Here is a 26,642-nt window from a genome sequence, read left to right on the forward strand (position 1 = left end):
TGTCTGATGACAGAACAGAGTTGCTTGGTCAAGGTCATGAAGAACATCTGTTTTAATTACAATAATCAGTAGCAGAACAATGCCTAAATCTATTTCTTGCATTGCCCAGGCTACAATCTGAGGGGTTTTCCCCTGTTTTTATTTATCCAGACTCACTAGCTTAGCAGAAGTGTTGTCCTTCACAGAAATTGAATGTAAATACTTCCCTAAACAGCTCACTTTGGCCACTGTTTTTCGGAAGCTGGTAATCATTTATATAAGTATCCTTAAAATAAAAGTGATGCAAAAATGAACTGTGAAATGTTATCTCTATTATGCTATTTCACAATTGCCGTTCAATACTTGGCTTTAAAAGAAAACTCTCTTGTCAGTTGAAAGTTTTGAGTTAGCTCTTAGGTGCTGGGTGACAGCTGTAAAATAACAGCATGATTGACTTTTTTTTTAATGAAATGCTGATTCTATTGATTGTTTTAGATGTAGGGGATAGTGTTTTATTTTATAAAATATTGTACTATAAAATAATGCAAGTATCACTCTTGCTGTTAAAATGAGTGGGGAAATAGATTAGATAGACACATTTGCTCAGCTTTGTTTTAACCTCAGCCATTTTTAGAATGTATTCAGATGTTTGGTTTGTTGGGGTTTTTTTCCACAAAATAGGTGATTGATCTGTTTGCAAAACTTCTGACACTAAGCACTGACGAGTATGAAACTTTGTTACTCAAATCATCACCCCTGGGCTGTGCAGCCTGGGAGAACCAAAGTACACAGCTGAGAGAGAGAAAAAGTCCTAAATTTTTAATCGGCTGGAATTCTGTAACAATCCAGCATGCACTTAAAAAACAGAAGACAACTTCTGTAAAATGCACCAAAAAGCAGTCTATAAAACCCCCACTGCTTTAACGTGTATTTCTGGCTCTGTGGGTATATGAAACATTTCTGTCTTTTTGCGGACTGCAGTGCTCCTCGGCTTCGCACATCCTTGTGAGCAAGGCTGTCGGTCGGCAAAGCTGGCGGGCTGCAGGGGGCACTGCGGAGGAACCCAAAAAATACTTTTCCGAAGTTAAACCTAATTCGCAGCTGTCTGCGTTTCTGGCCTACTGACACTTTCCATTTAAATTGAAAACAAACAAACACTCAAAACAAAAACAAACAAGAAATCCCTCTCCTCCTTCTCCCCCTCCCCCCTCAGTTCTTGCATTCAGTCTTTTCACATATATTCATATACGACCAGATAATACTGTTGTCTTGTAGAGTCAGATGGAGAGGAATAGTTACTGTAAGAACTTACAACATCCCCTGGCTCCAGGTTAACAGAGGTACTGTAAGTTATGCAGGATTTGCAGTTTCCCCTAGCTCTTAGGCTGCTTTTGAGCCCCACTGTAATTGTGTCCTGTTTCTTTCATGAGAACTAATAACTGGTGATCATGAAAAACTGTAAGAAGGTTCACTTTAGTTCTCAAACTGATACAAAAGAAATGTTTTAAAGGGGTAGGGGAGACATGCTTGTTAGCCCCAATGTAAGGAAAGTACTAATTACTGAAATTTGTTTGTCCACTATGATTTTCCATCTCAACATAGTCAAGAATTGTTGTAATAGGAATAAAATTACAATCAAATTTAATACTGCTGAGCGTCTAAAGAAGACAAAGACAGCTTTTTACCACTGTCAGCTTAGAAATAGTATCCTATGCTAATCTGCATTGGCAGAAATGATGATGGTTTAAATCAGATCTCATGACTAATGTATGAACTCCCAATTTTCTTTATTTCCAGCTGCATGTTAGAGAATAAGGGCATCTCTCTGAGAGAATTGTTTTATATAGGTATATTTTTTAAAAAGAAGTGAATAGTTGATATTACTAGTTAGAAAACAACAATCAATTAAAAGTGTGTGAGCAATAGCTTTGTCTGCAAAATGGTGTAAAGCAAGGTTCCTGGGATGTTATTCTTGATCCATTAATCACCCGCGCTCTATCTGGAGGCAGCCACCGTTCGCTTGGAAAAACGTTCCTGCCCAACGTGTCATGTTTCTGCTGTTGTTTAAAATAGAAAGTTCAGCCCCGTGTCTGGGAGGCACAGGGCTCCCCGCTCTGTTTGCATTCATTATGCAACAGTTTACACAGAATGGAAACGGCGGCACACGCCGCTCCGGCGCGGGGTGCAGCCTGTCGCCGGGTGCGGGACCCCTCCGCGGTGCGCGCAGCGCTGCCCCAGGCTGCTCGCCTGCGGGCTCCGGGCCCTCCGCGGTCGGCGGCACCGGCCCCAGCGCTTCCCGACAGCCGGAGCTCAGGACAGGCGCTGCCCCCCGCCCCCAGGTGCCCGCCGCGCCACGCCGCAGCACCCAGCTCCGGCCCAGCGCACCACGGCCGCCCCGTCGCCCGGCCGGGTAAGACGGCCGCCTGCCCCCGCGCAGAGCGCGGCTCAGCACGGGGAGCCCCAGCGCGCAGCCGAGGGCCGCGAAGGCCAGCGCGGGGCGTCCCGGGGGCGGCAGGTGGCTGTTCCCGCTCCGCGCAGCCGTGCCCGCCGCCGCCCCGCGCCTGCGGACACCCCCCGCCGCCCCGCGCCTGCGGACAGCCCCCGCCGCTGGCGGCCGTGAGCGCAGCGGCGGTCGCCGCGGGGGAAGCGCCATGTCCGCTCCTGCTGGGCGACGTCCGTGCCGGGTTTTGCACCTTGTCCCCGGGTCTGCCTCACGGCCTGGAGGAGCTGCTGCTGCTGCTGCTGCTGCGGTGTTTACTGAGCGCTCCTGTCCTGATATCACTCCGCTGGCATGGAGGAGGAGGAGGTGGAGGTGGAGGAGGAGAGCATTTGATCATTGTGATGGTGGCAGGAGGAGCAGCAGCAAGCAAAGCAGAGCAAAGCGTTAGGCTGTATCAGCTCGGCGTTTTGCAAAGACTTCAGAGCTCTACTTTTTTTCCAGCTCGGCCCGGATTGTACATGTGTTTACTTCCCCCAGCCCGAGGATTTGCTATTTAGGTTCCTGTCGAAATGCAACTGAGCAGCCAAAGTACTTTGCGAACGCGGTGCGGCATAAACACCAAAACTTTTTTCTAGAAGGAAAATACATTAAGAAAGCGGCTTTGCCTATCTTTTGATGCCGGGGAGTGCGAGTGAGTGTGCCGTGTGTGCCCAGCGTGTGCTTATGCTTGGATGTGTGTGTGTGAACGTGTGTGTATGTATATGTGTGTGCTTGTGGAGAAGCGCGTGTGTTTCTCTTTATACATGGGGAGAGAAGACTTTTGGCAAAATCGCCGGAAATCTCATGGAACCTATTTTGAAATAATGGATTATAAAAAAGAAAAAGGAGGAAAGGAACTGATCTGAATATCTCCTGGAGTTTGCTACCCGAATTGCCGCTGCTTAGTTTGTTGTGCTTTTTGGTGTGTGTGTTTGTTGGTTGTGTTGCTGGTGATAACCTTTTAGCACTTTCTTTATTTCCCTCCTTCCCTCCCCCCCCCCCCCATTCTTTTTAATGTTTTGGAGCTCCTCGAGAGGGATTGGCTGTGGGGAAAGAGAAACATTTGCTTGGGATCGCTGTTTCCCTGATCCATGGTGGTGCCCCCTCCCCCCCCCACCCCCCCCGGTTCTCTAAAAAGTATCTCATCAGGACCCCGGAGGAGACTGTGTGTGCGTGAAGGGTAGGATAAAAAGTTCTTCCAAAATAGTGTGCACGGGGAAGAGGATGGGGGATTTTGCAGCCCCCGCTGCCGCCGCGAATGGCAGCAGTATCTGCATCAACAATAACCTGAACAGCAGCCTCAGCGGGGCTGGTGGTGCCGGTATCGGGGTTAACAGCACTCCCCACGGTCCTCCTGCCGCTGCTCCCGGTAACAATAATGCTAACAGCGGCGGCGGCATTCCCAAGCACAGCACGGTGGTGGAGCGGCTGAGGCAGCGCATCGAGGGCTGCCGGCGGCACCATGTCAACTGCGAGAGCAGGTACCAGCAAGCCCAGGCGGAGCAGCTGGAGCTGGAGCGCAGGGACACGGTGAGCCTCTACCAGCGGACCCTGGAGCAGAGGGCCAAGAAAACGGGCACCGGCACCGGCGGCAGCAAGCAGCAGCATCAGAGCAAACAGCAGCAAGATGCCGAGCCTGCCGCGGCGGAGCAGAGGAACCACACTCTGATCATGGTAAGGGGATGCGGGCCGGGGGAGTCGCTGTCCGCTCCGAGTCTCTCGCCGGGATGAGCTGGGGGTCGCCACCGTTGTTTTCCGCCGGGGACGGGGCTCGGCTCAACTTTGGAGGTGGCAGGGCCGCTAGCAAGGTTGGCGAGCGGGGGGCTGCCGGGTGGCTTCTGCAACTTCTCCAGGGCAGGGGCGGGGGCAGCGGACAAACTTTTTTCCCGGTCTCTTTCAGAAGGGAAGAGCAGCCCGGGGAGGGGGAGAGGGAAGGAGCGGTGCCGGGCAGGCTGCCGAAAGCCACAGAAGGGTTTTGTGTGCGTGCGTGTTTTGCGACGGCTTTCTGCGCGGGGGGCGTGCGGCTAGGCGGCCGTGCGCCTTTGCTTGCTGCCTTTTTAAGTCCCGCCGCGGGGGAAGGTGGAAGTTGGCTCCGCAGGCTGGGGTGACGGCAGGAGGAAAAGTTGGGCAGGTTTCTCGCCTCGGCTGCCCCGGCGTGCAGGAGCCAGGCTCCCCACGCGAGCAGCATCTCGAGCTGAATCGCTTCCTAAAGTTTCCTTGGGTTTTAAGGAGCTTAGCGGGGAGCGGAGGGGGGAAAGGGGGCGGGGGCTGAGCCGGTAGGAACGTAGCGGCAAGTAGGAAGCGGAGTTTCCCACTCCCAGGCTGCACCGATGATGAATAATAAAAGGCGGTGCGGGGGGAGCCGGGCCCCGCTCTCCGTCTGAGCCTTATTTATAGCAGGTCGCGGCCGCCACTCGTTCTGGTGGGTGCCGCCGCCGGCTCGGGCTGTTCTCCCGGGCCGGCGGGAGCAAGCGGGCGACTTCGCCTCGGGGGGAACGCGTGTGTGTCCTGACGTGTCCCCCCGCCCCGTGCCGGGGCGGGAGTGCCTGGCGCTCGGGGGCGGGCACGGGGCAGCTGGGTCTTCGCTGTCTGCCGGGCGCACAATAGGCGGCGGAGACCGGTGGGGAGGAGGGAGGGAGGGGAGGTGCGATGGCAGCGTGTGGTTTACAAGCCTTGCACGTCCCTCCCTCTCTCCCTCCCCTGCTGCGCGAGGAGGCGCGGCGGTGCGGGAGGGTCCAACAGGGCGGCAGCTGCCGCCGGCCCCGCGTGGGGGGGGTCTCCGTGACAAAGCGGCGGGGAGGAGGCCGTCCCGGCAGTGGCTCTTCCCCCCGCCCCCCGCATCTGAAAGAGGGGAGCAATTTGTTTATTTTGCGCCGCGCCGAGCCTGTCCTCCCTTGGTCGTGCTGCCGGCTCCTCCCCCGCGCGATGCCGCGCAGCCCCGCGGGCAGCACCCTTTCCCTCTGCCCCTCGCTGTCCTACCGGGCGCTTTGTCTACCCTGCAGTCCCGCTCCGCCACGGAGGGCGAGGCGGTGGGGATCGCTTCGCCACCAACAAACAAAAGCTCAGCGATGAGTGCAGCCCCCACCTCCCGCCCCGCCGATAAGGAGCAGAGCGCGGCTGCCGCCTCCCTGCGTCCTCCCGTCCGGAGAGCAGTCCCCACCGCCCGGCAGCCGGGCATACCTCCCGGCGAGGCCAGCCAGGACACGGGAGAGCGGGACTCCTTCCTTGGCGGCGGGGAGGCGCGCAGGACCCGCGGCAGCGGGCAGAGGAGGGAGCGGGGCCGGCGCGCAGGAACCGCGCAGGGAGGGAGCGCCAGCAGGAGCCACACAAAGCGGCGGGGGGGAAGGGGGAGCCGTGCTTCGCAAACAGGAAGCAGAAAAACCTCACTGACATCTTGTTGCTTTCCTGATGTTACCAGGAATGCACAACCATATTTGTCTTCCTTCTCTCACCGTTCCGCGGGACTGAGGCTTTTAAATACACACTTGATACGGTGCTCCCACACAACAATACTTTGCCTTGACTTAGATCTGTTCCTAGTGCAGTAACTGAGTCTCTAATCACACTCCATGAGCAGGGGCTATCTTTTGTCAGCCAAACTGTCCTCAAACACCATGTCATTTTCACAAGATACAGGAAAGGGACTAGTTGCTCAGGCTCTGGGGAAGCACCATGGAGCACTCTGCACATATCCAGCTCCAGAACAGCTCCCGTGCTTCTAGGCCTTTGCTAGTCGTGGGTTGTCCTTCCCAAAGCCCATGCTAAAGCCTTAACCCTCAGAATTTTTAGTTAAGTAGCTGGTTTGTTTGCCTTCATTTGAAGATCTAGGATGGATACACAAAGCCATGCTATACTGTGAAAGTTATGGAAACAAAGTAACAAAAGGAGGAACTGCAGTTAAAGCTCTGTAACTGTGCACTGTTGTTAGCCTGTTTCAGGTTGGGACACTTCAAGAGTAGCCTAATTGAGGGGTAGTTTGCTATTAAATTAGTCATAACTGAATTTTTGTGCTACAATCTTCATGCTGTTTAAATGTACTTGATGTGCACTATGCTTTCCATCTTAAATTCTAATACTTTACAAAAAAACTAACCATTTCCATCAACCAAGTGGTTTAAGTCCACAAGGTTGCAAAAAATTAGAAACATTATTTGCTTTGTTTCACTTGTAGAGTGTTAATTATGATTTTTGTCTAATGTCTGGGAACATTAATGGGTACATGAAAGTTATACTGAAAACCTGAGAAATTGCTTGTTTTAAAGCAATTGAAAAGTATTTTCATTTTTAAAGTATGAAAAGTAAGTTCTTCATTTCTGCCAGTCATATCAGTTTGGTAAGTTCCAGAGTTTACTTACATCATGCTTTGTATTTACCAAAACAGTTAAACTCTATTCAACATTGACTTTAGACATGAGAAAACAGTTAACTACATTTTGTGATTTTTCTCCTTTTCTTTATTCTCAGGTAAACTCCTGCTGTAAGTTTTACAGTGGAACAATCATATGACTCTGTTACTGCTTTACTCTTCACACAAAATCATTATTAAATTCTTCCCTCAGATTATTAAACTGCACAATTTGGAAGTGAAGCAGTCAGGATTAAATGACAACAAATACAAGGAGGCTAGCAAGAAATACTGTTTCTGATTATTATTATATTTTTTTTTAATCAAGTCAAATGAAAGGAAAATGTTATGAGTGTGCATGTGTATTCCTCTCCCAACTGAGAGAGGCTGAGAAGGGAGGGGAGATGTGTGTGCTGGGTCAGGGCAGCAGCCACCCAGCAAACCCTCCCAGAAGGTGGTGCTGACACATGTGCTGAGATGGCCTTCAGCAAGCTGGGTAAAAAAACAGCTTTAGAAGACGATTATAATTTAAAGACATGCATTCTGATTTTCTTCATTTGATGGAGTACAAACTCTCCAGTCTGTACAGTGCTCCTTGTTGCCTCCCCCACAGTTTACACCCTCACTCCCTGAGTTCATGAAAGGGATTATGCAGTTTCCACTGTTTAGGACTCTATGTCAACTGACAAGTAGATATCAATGGGTGCCTTTTTTCAAAAAGGGCTGTAGGAGCATAGGCTTGGCTGTATTTCATGAGTTGCTGATCTACACTGAATCTGTGTCTTGTTGTAGACCGCGTTTTCACTTGCTGAATTTTGGAATACTTGGATTTATAACTATTTCAGCCTCTTCTACTTGAGAACAGTGGGTTTCAGAACACATTTGCCACTCCACAGGCATTGATTGGAATATGCACAACATTTAAAATAAAATTGTTTATGAATGTCTGGGAGGACCTTTTTTTTTTTTTTCTTTTTTTTCTCTTTTTTTGTTCCTCCCAGTTCAGCCTGGCAAAAGCCAAAGTTGTTTTCCTTGCCTTTGAGTTGGATTCTTAGAATGCTGTACCAGCTTGGTTTTTCAAAGGGAGTATTGGGAAAATTTGCAGCCCATCCAAAACTCTGCTGCTCATCTTTGGATTACTTCCAGGAAATATCAACACATTATTTCAGTTCCTTGATTCTTTGTGAGCTTATCTGCCACCTTGTTTCCTCCTTTAAGTGCAAGAGTCTTCTGGCTCTGCATCCATGTTATTGTGTGTGGTTCAGAGATACTGTGTGTGTGTATACACATACATTATATATAAAATAAAGAATAAATAATGTTTATTATATAATAAATATCCAAACATATAATTGGTATTGCAAGTTATATTACCTCTGTTTCTTATCCCTGACACCTCTCTTCTCATTGTGTACCTTTGGTCATTTTTTTGTCCAATGAAACACTACATCTGTAATACCATATTAACCTTATAATTCATGTTTGTTTGCATCTGAGCTCTACAGTGGAATGTAAAAGGGCTGGAGCTACTTTTCTCGATTTTAAAAGTTCTTCAAGACTTTTCTTATTCAGCATCATTGTGGGCTTGATAGTTACTGTCACACTGACCATTTCTAACCCTAAAAGCAGTCCTTAGGAAATTGAGTTTTGATAGTTAGATCACAGAAGTTAGTGACGGAAGTCAAATGACCTATTGGATCATCTTTTCTGTTCCCTTGCTGAAGCATACTGTGCCAATTTAGAATTAGTTTAAAGTTAGAGAAAACATGGCTGGCAAATACAGCATTTTCCAATACTGCTTTTTATCCATTCTGGGCTGCTGCAGTACCTCATGGAAGTTAATGGTCACATTGCCCTTCTACTTGAGGGAAAGGAGATGGGCAGGCCAATCCTTTCAGCTTGCTTTGTACAGGGACAGAATGACATGTTCGAAACTGGAGAAATCTGGTTATCTGTTTTACTTTTGACACGTATTTTACCACAGAATAATAGCTATTCCCCCACCCCCCCAATTTCTCCTTTTTGTTGAAAAAGGTATCCTGAGCAAAAAGTTAATTTCTTAATCTGTTGTAGTGATTCATGGGTAATTCAATTAATGAAACAGACTGTTGAAGAATGCTGTGAACTTACTTCACAGGTGCTCAAGAGTTCATCAGTTACACTATAGGAAACATCTATTTATTTGTCTAGCATTGCAGAGGTGAAAAAGAAGGATGATTTTTCAGATGTTTCTTTTTATTTTGCACAAGAGGTCAAGTACTGCAGCCCTTACTTGTGCCTAATGACTAAGCAGGATTAAGCATCTCTTCAATTAATAAGCTATGTCTGATCTTGCTCACACTGGGATAAAGTCAGTAGTAAATGCAAAACTGGGATGATACCAGAATTTAATCCCAGGCCAACAATGCTCCTTCTCTTTCATATGCATCATAGGAGGAGTCATCCTGTAACCCTTTTCATTTTGCTCTCCCTGTAAGGGCGGATCTCTGTGTCTTTCTTATTCCACAACCCCTCCCATTTTTCTTGTGCTTTTCATACCAACTTATGCTTGATGCTCCTGTGTGATTACTGTCCTTTAGGACAAGGAGTTTTTATGTTGACCTCCTTTTGCATGTAGTCAGCACAATAGGTTTCAGCTTTGCAAGCTGAAAGGAACTGAGAGAAGCTTCAAGGACAAGCCTTTAATGACCTTTACATGCTCTTATAGAGTGTCCCTTTAAAAGATAGTGGGTTAGGTTATTATGAGCTATAGCTGGAGAATGGCAAATTGTTTTTTGACATACAGTGAACAGCCAGTCACAGTGAAAACTAAGCTGCAGCTTGACCAAATGCCACAATTTAAAAGTCCTGCAGTGAAGTTCTGGGTGTTGTCAAGTTCAGAAAGAACAACTTTGTCTGAAACATGTCTAAAACTCATTCTGCAAACGCAAAGCCAGAAATATTAACATGTAATCATGTTAGGACAATTGGTTGCATTTAGGTTAACCTAAATTTACAGTAAATTGACATAAAGCTTAAGGCTTCACAAATGGCTTAAGCTGGTATAAACCTAAGCTGCCACCACTGGGGAAGTCTCATCTTTCATATTCTTCTCAGTGGCCATACTTTCTTGCTGCCTCCCTTTGCTAATGCTGCCCCTTGTTCATATACCTCCACTGTCAGATGGTTTACCAAGCAGGTGGAGAGGACAGGCACATTTATTCCTTTTCTTCTGGGTGAGTTTTCAGCTGCATCAGATCCAGTATTTGTTTGTCCCTCTTACGGGCAGCACAATCTTTCAATACCTTAATCCTCTTGTGAAACTTCACCCTTATCTCAGGTTAAACACCTGGAACATATCAGTTAAAAGATGCCCACCTGGTAACATACATTTTACTTGAGCTGAGTAACACCTGATGTCAGTGCCATGTTCCTGAGTACAGACACTGAACCAGAAAAGATTCTAAGTGGCAAAGGACTAAGGGTTCATTTTTACTTAAATGCTTGCGTGTACATGATATTTGGTTGCATATTACTCCAATATGTATAATTCATGTGAGGGATGTGCTTGGATTAGCAGAGGTTTAAGGACAGGTCTGACAGCCAGGAACTGCTGACTGGAATCCTTCAAGTGTATTGTTTCGTGAATTGAAATGTGAGGTGCAATCTCAGACTGAAGTTATGAACCTGTAATGAGTTTTCCAGTCTGGGATCTCACAGGCTGTTCAGATAAGCAATGTACTCACATGTTCAGTGGGAATCTGGGAGTCTTAGTGATTTGAAGCATTTATTTTCCTAGTTTGTTTAAGACGGTGAGTCAGAAAATCATATAACTTTGATTACTCTTTTGCTTCCCCCCTCACACACTTGAGTTTCACAATGTTTGTAGCTCAGAAGTAATCATAGTCTGCTTCTGTTTGTTTTTTGAATACTTGAAATTCAGTTTCACAGTGGTTAAGAGAAAATATAATTTAAAACTTATAGTAGTTAAAAAGACAGCAGCTGCTGAAATTTTGTGCTTACAAGAAGGGGTTGAGCTGCCTTCTTTCAAGACTTCCCTCTTTTGTCTTCATTTTGTTTTCTACCACATACAGTTAAAATTGTCAAGGAGATAAGAATACTTTAATGTTTAGTTTACCTAAGAGAGCCATGTGTTCACCCATAGGCACTCTGCATTTTCTCTGTTTTTCTGTAACTGCTAAGGCTGATGCTGCAGTGCTGTTGGTGGGGTAGATGGTCAACTGCTCTTTACTTGCTGTCACTGCACAACCCGGCATACATGAAGTAGAAGAGAGGTTTGTATTTATGACATTCAGAATAACTAAGTTAATAAACAGACCAACATCTCAAGGATTTTTTTTCCTGTATTTGTTCTTTATCAAGGCCACTTACTGTAAGGTTTTCATATAGGGCTCTGTAGTGTTCTATAATGTTCTCATCTCTGAACAATTGAAAGGTGGTAGAGTTGCTTTTTAACTGATTGAAGGTGGGGCTATTGGGCTGTGCCTCTTCCCCTCCCCTCTTCTTCACACTTCAGTCTCCTCCCTACATTGCTTGAGCTACGTGACACACAGGAGCATTTCTGGTTTAATAAAACACTTCCACTTCATTTTCCTCTGATCCCTGGATTTGGAGAAACAGCTGTTAAGCACCACAGTGAAAGTGTAGCTTTTCTGCTGTAGTTCTTTTTACACTATTTGTGAAAATCTTGGGCCTGTTCAGAAGGTCCCTGGATATTGTGTACCTAGGTAACGAGCAGAGAATTGGTCCTTTATCTTACTGTGGCCCTGGGTGTTATCACAGGAAGCCAATGTGCCTATGTATGTGTGCTTCTATAAACCATAACATACACGTTGTTTTTTAAATTGCACTGAAAGGATTAATGATGCAAGGATTTATGGTCAGTGATCAGTTTTGATGGTGAAAGGGGATGTACTAGTCTGATAAGTTTAAGAACTGCTGATATGAACCCATTTTCTAGATTTTCAGCCTCTCTTTCCTTTAGCTCATATCTATTCCACTGTGATGTTTTGGCACTTTGTTGTGTTTAATCTAAAGGAGGAAGGGAGGTGGCTATGGCAGATGAGATGCTGAAAGAGTTCTGGGAAGTATTGAAATTTTTGAATAGTTCAAACTATTTCCTTACATTAAGGAGGACAGACCAACATTTAGCCAAAAGAGAAACTGTAGCATTTCCTACTGCTTCTGTTTATGCAGAATATTGTGGTTAAAGACTGTCTAGTATTTGAGAAAATTATTCTTAAATATGACTACCTCAGCTGGCAGTGGTTGTCTTTAGATTGCTAAAAAGATTGTTACAGTTCAGCTGTGATTTCTGCTGCTGTTCATTTTTGTCTCTGAAGCTGGTGGCTGTTCCGATTTCTCTGGAGTATATTCCAGTGCTTAACTGAGGCAGAATACGGAAAGCTGCTACTGACTTTTAATAACCAATTTTTAATGATGTTTTTGGCAAGTAGTATCTCTATTCATTAGACATCTTTTTAGTTGTTGTTGAAGCAGGTGATGTAGCTTTAAAGACATTAGTGGAGTCACACAGAAGACTGTAGACTTCTGTCACTGAATGGAGGCCACATTGTTTGAGCTCTAAATTGGCTGAAGCGTTCTGGCACGTAATCCATGACTGGATATGAATAATCTGTAGGTCCTTGTATTACAGCACATTTCTGGGCTGAGCTTGCAGTTTTTGCATTCTAGTAAAAGCAGATACCATGCCGAGGTTGCAGTGATACCATGCAGTGAGGTTGCAGTTATCTCTTCCCCCCCCCCCCCGCTCCCCAATTTGATGACAGATTATTTGTGCTAACTACTTTGTAGGCTGAAAAATTATTTAAAGGCTGGATTGCTGCAGTTTTGAAAGCTCACCTGAGAGAACTTGGCTTTACATTTTTTCACCCCAGGGCAGTTGACTGAGGCTTGTTTTCTCTAACACATTGTACTATGTATTCCACATCACACAAAACAACAAAAAATCCGTTTGTCTCCTCAGTTTCATTTACAACAAAACAAAAAGCTTTATATTCACACTAGAGTTTATTGCCCTTCTCAGTAGCATTTTTGTTGTGGGAAATGCCAGCAGTGGGTGGGGATAATGGAGATTTGTGAATGTAGAGTAACAAAATCAAAACTGATTTTGACTAGTGGCATTAAAAGCTTTACCTCTCCCTCACGCATTACTGTGCTAAAGCGTATGGCAGTCTCTGACAGCCAGAGAGGAGTTCTGGAAAGTTGGCATACACCATCTTTCTTTATAGTTACTGTGGATATTTGAATACAAGAAACATGTGTTGTTTGTGGTGCGGTGTTTTGGTTTGTTTTTTAATGTCAATACCAAGTATCGTGAGGAAGTGATTCCTCAGGAATTACAAACTTGTCTCTTCTCTTTTTACTGTAAAATTTCATGTTACATAGAGCCAGTGGTGAGAATATGTTAACTATCTTTTAAGTAGTTTTCTGAAAGATATCTCCTCTTCCCTCCCTTTTGCAGTCCTATACCTACACTCGTGCTGGCCTGGTGAGCCAGTCTGTGGTACTCAGCTAGGTGGAAAATTACCTGCTTAGGAGAAAAACGGTGTTCATTTTTTAGTGAGAGGTGAAACTTCACAGTGTGGTATTGGGGCGGAGGAAACAGAGGACAGGGGAAGCAGAAGGTCATATGTCAGCAAAGCTCTGTCTGTCTCGTGTGACTGTCCCCTCATCCTCTGCCAGTTCCCTGGTCAGCCCTCAGCTGAAAGCCTGGTACTTGTGGTACATTGCTGTAGTTAATTTGGGAGTGAAATACTTAAGCAGTTTATGGAACACTAGACAGAACAATATTGGAAGCGTCATTGGGAATATCCATATGGTTACTTGTAAGGATGAGGTGGTGATCCGAAGTGTAAAGAAGACTGAGGAGAATATCTTTCACCTCAATCTGGTCCAAAGAAGACTTCATGCTGGCCATGGTGTAGACTTGTAGCAGGTAGGTGACCTCTGTCCTTCATGTGAGAGGGGAAGAAAAAGTGCTTGTGGTCATATTTCTTTTGTTTCCTAATTTACTTCTGAAAACGTATAAACTTTGTTTTTGCCTCTCTGATAAAACAAGGAAAAGTATGATTTTGCTTTACCTTTATAGTACAGTAATTGCATTTTTTTTTCCCAGGCTACTCAGATGTGTTTATACTTGTTTTAATTCCGTGTAGAATAATAAACCAGGTAAAATAACTATGAAAGGCCCACATAAAAACTATCACCATTCTTGGAATGTGATACTTTGACTTACATATGGAACATAGGGCAATACTCAAGTGAGCTGCTGTGTCCAAGCTGAAGACACTTGCACATAGTTTTATCTTCCTTCTATCCAAATCCACCTCTGAGCAATATGACGATAATTCTTATTCAAGTAGTCCAGAAAAACAAAAATCACAGATGGAGTAACTTATGCTGGATTTGCTTTGTAATATGAGAATTAGTAAAGATAATGTACATCATAATTCTCTGAATCGATCTTTCATGAATTTGTAGTTTGAATGCTGATTAGTGTAGGTGATTTAATTAATTGTTTGGTAAGTTAATGATAAGGGATTCAGTGGAGAGTTTTTTGTTTGTTTGGGGTTTTTAGTTTGGTTTTCCTCCTTTTTCAGGTATTTTATTTCAGAGTTACCTCACTTGTTAGGATCCAACCTGCTAGCACAACAGGTAAACAGTATTAGCAATACTGGTGTTTCTAACACAGCGTATTCCATATGTCAAGTTTCACTAGTGGTTACTTAAGAACACCTTATTTCTGGTTTCAAAATTATTTATTTTCCAAGTCTGTGACTTATCTGTTGTGGATAGTGAACACATGGTGAACATATGTTGTAAAGTCACGTAAAGAGTTTATCAGAACAGATTTGGACTTGCTAGCATGCCTGTAAAGCTAATGGCAGGAGCAAATTGTGACGGTCATCTCAGATAACAGTAGAATATGTAAAAATTTTGACCAAAGTACTGCATTTCATTTTTTGTTTTTCCATTTTTAGAATGTGCCTTTTTTTTTTAATAGGTAAGAGAAGTTTTTTTGAGCTCACATATAGCTTAGATCTTTGTAAACGTAGGAAGATAATTGAGGCAAATAAGTGAAAAACACTTATGGTTGTATACACAGGGCTCTGTAGAGGAATGTAGCATAAACAAACTCATAGAATATTTATCTTATTTCAGTAATGCATTTTTTTAATAAATATACAGTTCTTACGTGGTTTAAGATTCCATATTTAAGCTGGAAATCTTTAACCCGAGAGTCTTTCCTGTTGTGAAGAAAGGAAACTAAATGCCTACAGTTGTATAAAACTTCTGTCAGTGTAGTATCAAACGTAATTTTTTTTTACTGGACAAGATCCATATACTGTTAATTTTATAATGCACATGGACTGAATTTTTGCAAGAATTCACTTTGGGTAGGATGTTTTTCTTCCTTTTGCCTTTGATTTAATTGGTTGGGGGTTTTGTGGGGTGTGGATTTTGTTGTTGTTCATTTTTTGTTTGATTGGTTTTGCCTGTTTCTGCTTTAAAAGGTAGAATTCTAAGTATAGTTGTCTCTACAGTTGTCCTAGTGGAGATGGATTAGTATTCTGAGTGCAGATGAGAAAGTCAAATGTATGTATTATTGCAGTTTATCACAGGGTTTTTGTGATTATCTGGATGCTGCCCTTCAGACGTGTGTTACAGCAGTTGCACTTGCATGTAAATCCTGATAAGGCTGCCTTCCATAAAGGCCATGTAGTGCTTCTTAAAAAAAAAAAATAAATCCCATTTTCAGTTGCTTATATTTTCAAAGCAATTCTTTCTTAGTTGCAAACTTGGAGAGAAATTTGCCTGAAGTAGTTTACTTTTTTAATCTGAAAATTGGGTTAGGGGAAAATAGACTGTTTTCTCTGCTCTTTTAGGAAGTTACTGAAAACATTTCAATGAGAAACTGTAGCACCTCTGACTTACACATTCTCATCTGCCATTTGTGGTCCCTCTAGCAGCAGTGGGAATAGAGAGGAGAGGGAGATTAGCTACTTTATTACCTGTGGGGGGAAAAATACGTACTTCCCATGTGCTTAGTATTTGCGTGCTAAAATGTGCTGAAGATTTTGTCTGTATCAACAACAGTCTGTCTCCTTGTAGCCCTGATAGACCAATTGGGAGGTGCCCATGTGCACCTGAGGCATGTCAGAGTATATTCCTGCCTACACTAGCAGGAACTTAGTGTTTTTTCCCCCCCATTTTTCCTCTCAGCTTTCAAAGACTGCTATCCCCTTCATCTTAGAGGTAGTAGGTAAGAAAGTTTGCCTGCTCTGTGCTATCAAATCCTTCCAGTTTGGAAGGAGAAACAAAGAGGCACTGCATCAGAAATGCAGACAGCTGAGGAAGTGGATGAGAAGACAGGAACGAAATGTGGTCAGATGGACAGAACCCAGATTGGGGTAGATGGAGTGGACCAAAGCAGACGTTGGCTGTAATAGGAGGACAGACATAGATAAGAGGCCATTAGACTTGTTCAACCAGTCTGCAGAGTAGAAGTTCACTTCCACCCATGTGCTTGTGCTTCACCAAACTCTGGCCACAGCTCATCAATGAGAACACAGGTGCTTGTAATTAACTCAGCTTTTGCTAGCTTAAGTAGCCAGAACTTGATGCTGGGGCTTTTAACAGAGCCATACTTGTGACTGGCTGCAAACATCAGGCAAATCAGTTGTTTTGGGATTAGGTTTTCCTACTTTTCCAGATCTTAAGTCCATTAAAGCATTGCAGTGTGTTATGATATCTGATTTTCTGCACTGATGTTAAATTAGGTGGTAATTTTTTTTTTTTTGTTGGCTTTGTTCAGATTTGAGGAATTCTAAATGCTTTCCAGTGGCATGGATCATGAATTTATAGGATAATCACTTGGAATGTAAGCCTGCAGCCAGCAGGCTTGCTTTTCTTAGCTACCTGTTGCATATTCCTTGGAAGTCGCCAACAGCCTGCAGCAGTTCACGTGAAAAACATTGCTCAAATGACCTCTTACACATTAGTAACAGACAGATGTGTGTATTTTAAGTCCTTTATGTGCAAATCCTATTTACACATTTCTGAAGTTCGTTAAGTAAGGGGTGTGGGTTTTTTCTCCTGATGGATTAGCTTTGTTTTGCTAAAACAAACTACATTTCAATACTGCTTTTTTCCCCCTTTGTGTATACATTCACTGCTAATATAAACTAATTTACAAACTTGATTTCTGTGCCAGGTAGGAGGCAATGTGTATTTCTCAGACCAGTAGAAAAAGTGGAAAGCATTTCAGGTATTTTAGGTACAGTGGTTTAGTGGCTGACTGTATTCCTGTTTTTTGATGGATGTGGAGAGAAATGCTGAGAAGTGCACCCCAGGCCTAGTACTACTAAACAGTTATGAGAGACTTTCTTTCCCTTGGGTGGTAGTAACTCATATTTTTGCAAGATTCTGTCCCTGAGGTCAAACTACACCACCAAACAGCCAGGATTTTCAGGAAGATTTACAGACCTGATAATGCAATAAGCCATGGTTCTAATCATGTCCTCTTGTTGGCTGAGCAGACCTGTCTGTGCCATAGTGTGTGAAGTGGGTAGTTAGCGCTTCACATCATTGGGCTGGTTGATTTAGTTGCATACTGTTAAACAGGTGAGCTTGAAGATTAATGCCGTGTTACATCAGACTTATTTGAACCTGCACAACTTGGGTCATTACTGTTTTGGGCAAAGGATCTGAGTTTTTCTGTAAGAAGGTCTTAAAAATGCATGAGAATGCTTTGTAAAGGATTTGTATAATGCGCAGGTGTGCTTTTTGCAGACTTGGAGAGAACGTTTGCGTAGTTGACAGAACTAAGTTTTATCTGCAGTATTTCATGCTTCAGTCATAATACTGAGATTATAACGTTTCTCAGTTAGTAAACATTCATAATACAGAAGTTTCAGCAAGGGAACTTATGTCCACTTTCATCTGAAGGGGTGGCAGAAGGATGTATGTAGCTGACGACTGACTTTCAGCACAGTGTTTTACCTGTCTAAGAAATATCTGTACTCGGTTTAGGTAATTTGACTTGCCTTCCTTACAAGAACTTTGAGGTAAAGACAAAGAACGATGTGGATGTTTAGTGTTGCAAGTGTGCGGGAAAATGCATCAAGATTGACACCTAGGATGTAAAATGCGCCAGACCATAGGAGAGGCCCTTTTCTTTCTCCTCGGACGCTAAAACTGAATTGAAGGTCTCATGTATTTTGATAATATTAAGTAATAGTGTGTATGTTCTCCTCTCTTTTTATTGATGTTTGTATTTTTATGTATTGCTTCTGTTCCTTTTGTTGGTCTGTAAATATCAATATAAATCAATCTCTCATTGTTTGTTATGTTGTGAAGGGATTGTTTGTATAATGAGGTGTTAAAGGGGTAATTTACCTTCCTTTAGCTCATCTTTGAGACACAAAATGTAAGAACAGAAACCAAGTAAAAGATATCCCTGGAGACAGAATGGGAAGATTTGTGCTGATTTTTAGAACAAATTTGGGGAGATATCTTGGAAAGTTACTACTGGCAGGCAGAATCCAATAGCTGCACAAAGAACTGTGCTAATTCTTGTAATGAACTGAGTTTTGGCAAACTGCATTAAAAAAAGCATTGCTTATATTTGAGCTATTTATAAAGATTATTTTATCAATATAATTTTTTTTTTCCCTGTTAGATGTCAATACTTCCTGACTCTGTTCTCCCGTATTTCCTATGTATAGTTTTTATTTCTAAATTCTAGAATTTAGGAATATAGAGCTGTCATTTTTCGCAGGTAGTCTGCACACTTGTGGGATCATGCAGTGCTCTGTGAATGGCAGTTGAGGAAAGCAATTTGTGTATGGCAAATTTCTGGAAGTGATCTGCATCTCTGCTGGGAAACCCACACTCCCTCCCTGAAAGCTAGGGATCCACAACTTGTAAGCTATTAAAAACAAATTCAGGCATTAAAAGCCACATGTCAAATGCAAGATATTATTGCAAGTTTAGGGGAGATTAGTTTCAAGTGATTCTTGAGGTGTGTGGGCTGGGCTCTGCCGGAAAGAGGATGAAGGATTTATGTGTGCAAACCAGACCACTTCTTCTACTTCTGGTGACAGGGGCCTGTGTCTGTCCTTCAAAGGGAAGAGACCCAAATCTTCAGAATTCTCAGTGTTTGTGTGTGAATGTTATTTGCCTGCGTGCTATAGCTCATGTAAAAGCACATAAATATTGTATTGCTAACTCTTCACAGGAAATCTGTGCGTACATTTCATGTATGTCTGCATATGTAGATGCAGTCACTATATGATTGGTTTCATTCAGCATAGATGATGCCCAATGATGATGCAGTTTTTATTAAGAACACATACTTTCAGAAGGGTTTTGTAATAATAAATAGGTCACATTGCTCTAAGGCTATCATTCTCTGCAGCAGAGGATGTTGCATTCGTTTTTTAAGTATCAGGGAAGAGATGTACAGCTAGTCTTTACAGTTCAGTAGCCTCACACCAAAATTGCTCATAAGACAGTATAATTCATATAGAGAGAACCTTGCAGTGGCTAATGGATTTATTTATGGTAAATGTGTGTTTTGACAACTGGGACCATACTTTTAATTTCCGTTGTAAGGTGCAAGTTTGAAGAATTGTATGGCTCTGACACTTGAAGAAAATTATGTGATTGGAAAAAGTCTTCATTTCCTCCAAAATCATTTTTCTGCAAAGGCTTTCATCCTGGCACTGCTAAGTTAGTTAATTCCTCCAGAGGAAGTGTGTGTGTGTGGGGAAACACAACACAACTCTCTCTGTTTCTGGAACAGGGTTTTACTGAGTGCATCAATTCAGTATCCTCTATTACTGGCATATGGATTTATCTCAATAATGGTCCAATCACATATGGGAGATGAAGTTTCAGAACCAGGCTATATTTAAAATTTGTTTAGTGTTGGCTTTATTCTTTGTGGCTGAAATTTCTGTGAGGTAGAACATTGATTTTGTGAATACTGGATTGTAATCTAGTCATCTCATTGAGCAGAATGTGTGGGAATGGAGAAGCAGCAATCTCTTTCCAGCAGTGATATGTGAAGCTATTTTCATTTGCTGTAATGTCAGGAGAAATATATTCTGACCTGCACAGACTGCAGGTTTTCTTCAGGACAACCAAAAAAACATACATCTTGAATTTTTGTAGCAAATCGGCACTGTCTTGGAAGGGCTGATTCTGCACAGACTGTCATGGAGTGGAGACCCTGATGGGCAAAACCAGCAGGCTTTTTTGTTTGCCTGTCTCTTCTGAAGGTGACACCAGCTCTATATTTCTTGAGCAATAACACCTGTCTGTGTTAGTCTAGCAAATGAGGAGGCACTGGGAAAAGCAAGTTAATCTGCCCCTTCATGCTACTAGTAGCATGAGCTAAAAAGGAATGAGAAGGCGCTGCTGTTGGCTGGTTGTTCCCTGTTTTCCTGTTGGATCCACCCGAGCACTCCAGTTTGCTGGTCAAACTGGAGAATGATAACACAGAGAGGCAGAATACCACTGGTCCTCTATTAGCATGTGCTGAGCTCTAGATTGATCCACTCGTGTGATTTCAGGGTTTTGATTCTTTTCTGGAGGACAAATAAAAGTGACAAAAAAGCTGTTTTCTTCCATATGTGATATTAAAAACACTTACTAGTAGAACACGTTTGTATCAGCAAGTACATTAGATAGTTTAAAGAATTAAACAAAACAATTATACATGCTGAAATTAAGTATATTCTTAAAATACAAGTTAAGAGAAGTAAATAAGTTACTCTGCTCTGGAATTGAATCTCTCACGAAGTGCAAGATGTTATAGTTGGGTAATATTTGGAATCCATGCCCACCATAAAAAAATATATATATATTACTGGGAGGACTACTGTGTGCAGGGGGAAGCCTTGGTAATCAGCCTTGAGGGCACACACCATCCTGGACATAAAACCAGGCAGCAGTCCTGGCTGTGGTGGGCTGTAAGGAGGCTCAGGAGGTGGGGGGAGATGTGTGCTCTCTTGATTATTCATTCCTTGATGTGCTGGTCACCTGCCCACAGGAAAGAGATGATGGGGTTTACATAAAGGGAAGTAATTTTACTTTGAAGGAAGGTTTTATATTACCTCTTTTTGTTCTTTAGCTTGGATATTTATTTAATCTTAACCCACTGCTGGAAATGGAGTCAGACGAGAGAAACAGTACAAACTTCTCTGAAAGCTGAAGGAAATGAAGGGTAGCAGAGAGGTCATTCTGGCTCCCTTCCCGCTGGTGGGACTCCTGTGAAGCTGCCCAAGTGTACATAGTTGTGCCAGGACCTGTTCTGATGGCCGCCAGGCAGATCTATTTCACTTTATCTCTTGGTGCCTGGTCGCTGCTGCTCATGCAGTGGTGCGAGGGGAGTCCAGGGCGCTGTGTGGGGCAGAGCTGCTGCTGGCTCCCACATCAGGCGTGACCCAGCTTCCAACTTCACCTACACCCTAACAGCATGATGATTTTATTTCAAATTGCCTCACTTTGTGTGTTTCTGTAGAATTAAATGGTTGGTAATGCATAACTTTTTAAACTTGGTTAGCATTTGAAATTTCTCCATTTTAAAATGTTATTTAATAAAATAATACATGCTTTTGGTGGTCATCCAACTGAGATCTGCTCGAGGTGTTAAAGTGTAATCTATTAAATCAAAGGAATGGCCAAAGTTCTAGTGTTTCCTTCTGGGGCTAAAATTCAGCTGTTCAGTGAACTGCTTCATAGAGGAGCAAATGCTTTAAAAAAGATATTGTACAAAATGTGTGTCCCTTTCATATTCCACCTGGCATATTCTGATTTTATTGTTTAATTTAATAATTTTCTGTGGTGGTTTCTTTCAATGCACTTTGCACAGTCTCACTTGCTTTGTACAGTGGGAGAAAAATTTGAAAACAGCTTTAAAATAAACATAATATTTCTGCATTTGTTTCTCCTGTTTTGGCATGGCCTGATATGTGACAAAGGCTTACAGATTCACAGTGTACTTTAGCCTTTGATCACTTTTATATGGATATATTGCTGATCACCCTGTACTATGCCCTGTTCGCTCAGCTTCTGCCCCAGAAAGTAGATACACAGAGACAGCGAGTGAAGAATTCACTAAGAGAAAAACACAAGGTGGATTATATTAGTAATAGTAGCAATTACTCTGTGTCTTTTTTTCCTGAAGAAATGCTTGCCATACTTAGTAAAATAGATTAAACCAGACAAAGGACAAATCTGTCACCTTTTTTTTCTGCAGACATGAGTGATCCTGTTCCTTGCAAGCTGAAGAGGATACAGGGAGACTAAAACTGAGCCGTATCTGTTGAACACTGAGAATTGTCTGGAGGGTTTCTTTCACATTTCCAGTAGCATAGTCCCTGTCACAGCAAAGAAACCCTGATAGCAGCATCACTACCCCTCACCTGCACTTTCTTTCTGGATATTCATATAACCCACCTACTTAGAAAGAATTAGAATATCAAGACAATAAATTATGAAACAAAATATTGAGATTTAGAGTATCTGCTCCTAATGCTCCTTTTCCACAGGTCAGTAAAGCATTCTTCCTTCCCTGGTGTTTGAGGTTATGCTGTTGTCCCTCTGGTTACTTGCAGTCTGCGTTCCAAAAGGATAATTCAAAACTGACCAGAATAAACTGATGGATGAGGGGTTTTGTTTCACATGTCAACTGCAGTTACTCTTTCATGAGTTGTTTGTCATAGGGGTTCATTTTCATTCAGGCTCTTGTTTGGCATGTGTGGTGTGTGGGGTTTGTTTTGTTTAACTTCCCTCCTGCCCTCCCCAAAAGAGACTGTATGAAAATCACTAACCTGAAAAACGCCTTGTTCTTGATAATTCAGATTTGTGAGCTCAATTAATAATTTTTAGTTAATTTTTAAACACAATTTACATGTGAAAATAGCGTATCTTCTGCCTAAACTTACTGTCGCCTGCAAAAATCATCCGACCATAAAAAAGCAACTGTGCACCATATTTACACTGAAGTTTTAAAGGAAATCAAACTACCAAAGGTTGACATTTAGGAAAAAATCTGAAACAAGGGGGCTCTAAAATTCTAACCAAGATAATAGGAGCCTTCTGTGCTGATACTGACATGGTGTCTTCATTAGTTTACTCAGTTCAATTAGTGCATTTAAAGGTGAAACCTGATTACTGAGAGAACAGATTTCTGCTTCCCATAGGGCAAAATACAATGTTTTTACTAATTTTTAAGTATTTTTAAATACAGAGAAACCCCAGTTTAGTAAACTTGTATTCTTACATAACAGGTACAGTGAAGGTCTGTTTAAAAATTAATTTTTAAAAATAGTATTTTGCTGTGCTTTAGTAGAATTTTGGTTGGCATCTAAATGTGGCTTTGTAGGAATCACAAACTGTTTAAAAGAGAAAGAAATTGTCTTGCAAGAAATATAGCCTTCGTACAATGGTATAGTCCTTCCTTGTATCAAGAAAACTATCAGATTTAATGTACAGGACATATGAAGTTGCCAAGTTACATGTTTTAATACTTACCAACCAGTAAGAATTGACCCATCTCTAGAAAAACAATTATAAAAATAAAAATGCCCCTGAACTGATTTATTTATATCAGGGTTTCCTGCCTGATAATTTCAGTCCTGATTAAAATCAGCAATTTAAATCACTTGATTTATATCAGCCATTCTGCCTTTAAACTAAGTGGGAACAGAATGAGTTTTAGACCTCTACCATTTAGCACTACACTTATTCTATCCTCCTATTTTAAATCCTTTACACAATCTCTCTGATATCTGCACTTCCTTTGCTGTGCTCATCAGTTAAAACATGTTCCTTTTTTTTTTTTTTACACATGAATCTTATATCAGAATATGGAAGGGGTTGAGTAGTTTAAGAGTATAATTTAGATGATAATGCAGCACAAATGTGTAATTTCCACAGATGTCCATGATCAGTAAATATTTTGTATCATAATGTTTCTATACAGTGGTGGTGGGTTTTTTTTGTTTGGTGTGTTTGTTTGTTTGTTTGTTTGTTTGTTTTAACCCTTTACAGTTCTGTTATTTTCATTTTACTGGGCTAAAATTCAGTGAGACCTTGATGAGATTGATTGATTGATTTATCAATAAGAACATCAAGCTCTGTCCCTCCTTGTCCCTTTTCCTTTAGCTCAGAATCATAGGAGAAGATGGTGCTTTTTCCACTGCAGCCTCCGGATCAGATGGGCTTTGTCCATGCTCAGATGCCAGGTGGTGAAGGTGTGCTCTTTAGAGCAAACAGACTTAATGAATGCACCGTTCTGCTAACTAGGGTAAATTGATTAGTTTTATTTACCTAAGTTAACTGTGTTTTATGAGATATGATAATGGGAAGTTTTCTTACTTGCCAACTACAATTTCAGAATAATTTGTCATTTGAAGTGTTAAAAACATTGAAGAAAGACAAAATGATTAAGTAAAACATAGAAGTCGTTTTTGTAGAAATAGAATTGTAAACTGGTGGTGGTGGTGTTACAGGTGTTACAAATGCAAAGTTGCTTTGGAGATTTCTGAAAAACACTATTTTTTTATTTCCCCCCCTTTCCCTGTTGAATAACTGGTGTGCAGACATTGTGACAAACAAAATATTTGTGTTTGAATTGAAGAATGATGTTTAAAGTTTGTTAGCAGATGGGCTTGAGGGTTGTGAAATGTTGATATAATCTCTGGAGTCTTAGTTTCAGAGCCCGGACTGTTAAATGGCCAGTTTTCATGTTCTTAAAGGGCAAAAAAAATAACATGTAGTCAAGAAAGTATAAAGTACTAGTAGAGGTGAGTTCAACTTTCCAAGTTACGTTATCCAGCTGCTGTTCAGTATCTGGTAGCCTGTTTTGTTGGAGTGCATCTTTCTTAGTACTCTGCTCCTCATCATTATTTAGTTGTACAAATTATAATAAGATCAGTACAGATTGAGACATTTCCATCACCAGTGGATTTTAAGTCTATGTTGATTGTGCTGGAGACTTGATTCTGATAGCTGTGGATCTTTAGAAGGATATGGGTGGGAAATATGAGAATGCTTGATAGCAAAATTCTTTGAGGAAGTGGGTATAGGCGGGGATTAAAAGAAAAAAAAATGTTTGACAAATGTTTTACTTTTCTGATTATATAGATATTGCTGCATTAGAAATAAAAGGGGAACGTACAAGGTTTTAACCCTTCCAAGTAATTCCTAGAACAAAGAGTCTGTGACTATGGGAAATACCTTGCACACCTGGAATGCAATGTTGACCAGAGTGAATAAGAAGCATAGCTTCTTGTGGTTTTAGTTTATACGTTTGCTTCATTGCAATACATGGAGATGCACAGAGACAAGAAACAAAATTCGAAGTTGTGTTTATTAGAAGTGACTGAAATGAATGGTTAGTTTAAAGATTATGTAATAATATAGAGCATAACATGCAGTTTTGCCAGAAATACCATTTTAACTCTATGTTTACCTAATGAAAATATAATTGATACTGTTGCCGATTCAGCACTCCACAGAGATTGTCTAGCAAATGTATTAAATGCTACTTTCTGTAGAAAAAGACAACACTTGTACCTTGGGAGTAATTGAAGTGTAGTTTGCTAACTGAAACCTGGTGGACCATATTGGAAAGTGCTTAGCTGGAAATTGTTTGAAAACCATTATAATTTTTCATTTGTAGATTTGTATGTAAGAGAGAATGCTTTTCTCTTTTGTTCTTTGGAGTTTGATATTGAATGCAAAGCAATAAAATATATTAGCAGACATTTTTTTCCCCCAGACTCTGTGATTAGGAAAACATTAGCAAGTCTCAGCTGTGACAAACCTTTCCTTTCTGACCATGGAACAGATCAAATTCTGATAGACTAAATATAGAATTTCTAAAATTGGACTGTGGGAAAAATGGCAAAACGATGTCATGCAACAGATTAATGTAGAAACATTGATGTGGCTTGGTCTCCTTTTCCCAGTTACATTTGTGTTATTATAGAATGTAGACAGATACATTTGGGGCACTTCTTTGCGGACTTGCATGGCACAGAACTTCTGTATATAACGAAGTCTTGAAAAACGAGTCATCATCGGTTACTTTGTAGGAATAAAAGTGGATACCTAATGGAGAAGCACAAGAGTAGAAATGGTCTGTCATGCATCACAGTTGTTAATAAACCCTGGAGAGTTCATTTCTGGATTTAATGATACCTGGAATGCTCGACCCAAATCCAACTGGTGTTCACAAATGGTTCAAAGATCTTTCCTTTCTAGGAAACTCAGCCCAGATTCCACCCCTCGACCCCTGCCCACCCCCTTGCCCCTCAATTACTGCAACTTGAGAAACAGTACTGGAAAGGAGCCCTCATTCCTCCCCATCCCTTGGTGAGAAATTATTGCAGTATTGGCTAGAAAACACTTTTCCTGCAGTTTGAGACTTCCTTTAAACATACTGAACATTTTCTCTAGATACTGGTAGGCAGGTTAACTCTCAGCTCATCTGGTCTGAGGATGTGATCCAGCAAGGGCCTGGAACAGACTGTACAGATTTCTACAGTGCATTCTAGACAGAGATTAGATTCAGTACTCCCACACTTGTAGGTGGATTTAGGGTTTAATATAATAAATGTTAATGAGAAATATGAAAATTCACTAAGAGGGCAATCTATTATGAGAAGGGAAGAAGGTGGTAATGGCTCCGATGTTAATAGTGCCTAACTGTTCATTAAGCCAGGGTGGAAAGAGAAATTAAACAGATTTATTTATGAAAAATTATGGTCATAGCTTTACAAATTGTGGCTCACTAAGTAA

The 26,642-nt window shown here is 42.0% G+C and overlaps 1 protein-coding gene across 2 annotated transcripts in view; it reads left to right on the forward strand.

The window, feature by feature from the left end:
• Nucleotides 1-2,187: 2,187 nt before the first annotated feature.
• The window catches only part of MAML3 (mastermind like transcriptional coactivator 3), a 244,470-nt gene continuing 220,015 nt past the window's right edge, over nucleotides 2,188-26,642 (forward strand). For both annotated transcript variants that reach the window (XM_065837503.2, XM_065837504.2), the window contains exon 1: nucleotides 2,188-4,132. In XM_065837503.2, coding sequence (XP_065693575.2) covers nucleotides 3,683-4,132 — 450 coding nt within the window. In that variant the 5' untranslated portion in view covers nucleotides 2,188-3,682. The remainder of the gene's footprint in view (nucleotides 4,133-26,642) is intronic.

Source organism: Patagioenas fasciata, chromosome 4 (genome assembly GCF_037038585.1).
Source record: "Patagioenas fasciata isolate bPatFas1 chromosome 4, bPatFas1.hap1, whole genome shotgun sequence".
Taxonomy (NCBI): domain Eukaryota; kingdom Metazoa; phylum Chordata; class Aves; order Columbiformes; family Columbidae; genus Patagioenas; species Patagioenas fasciata.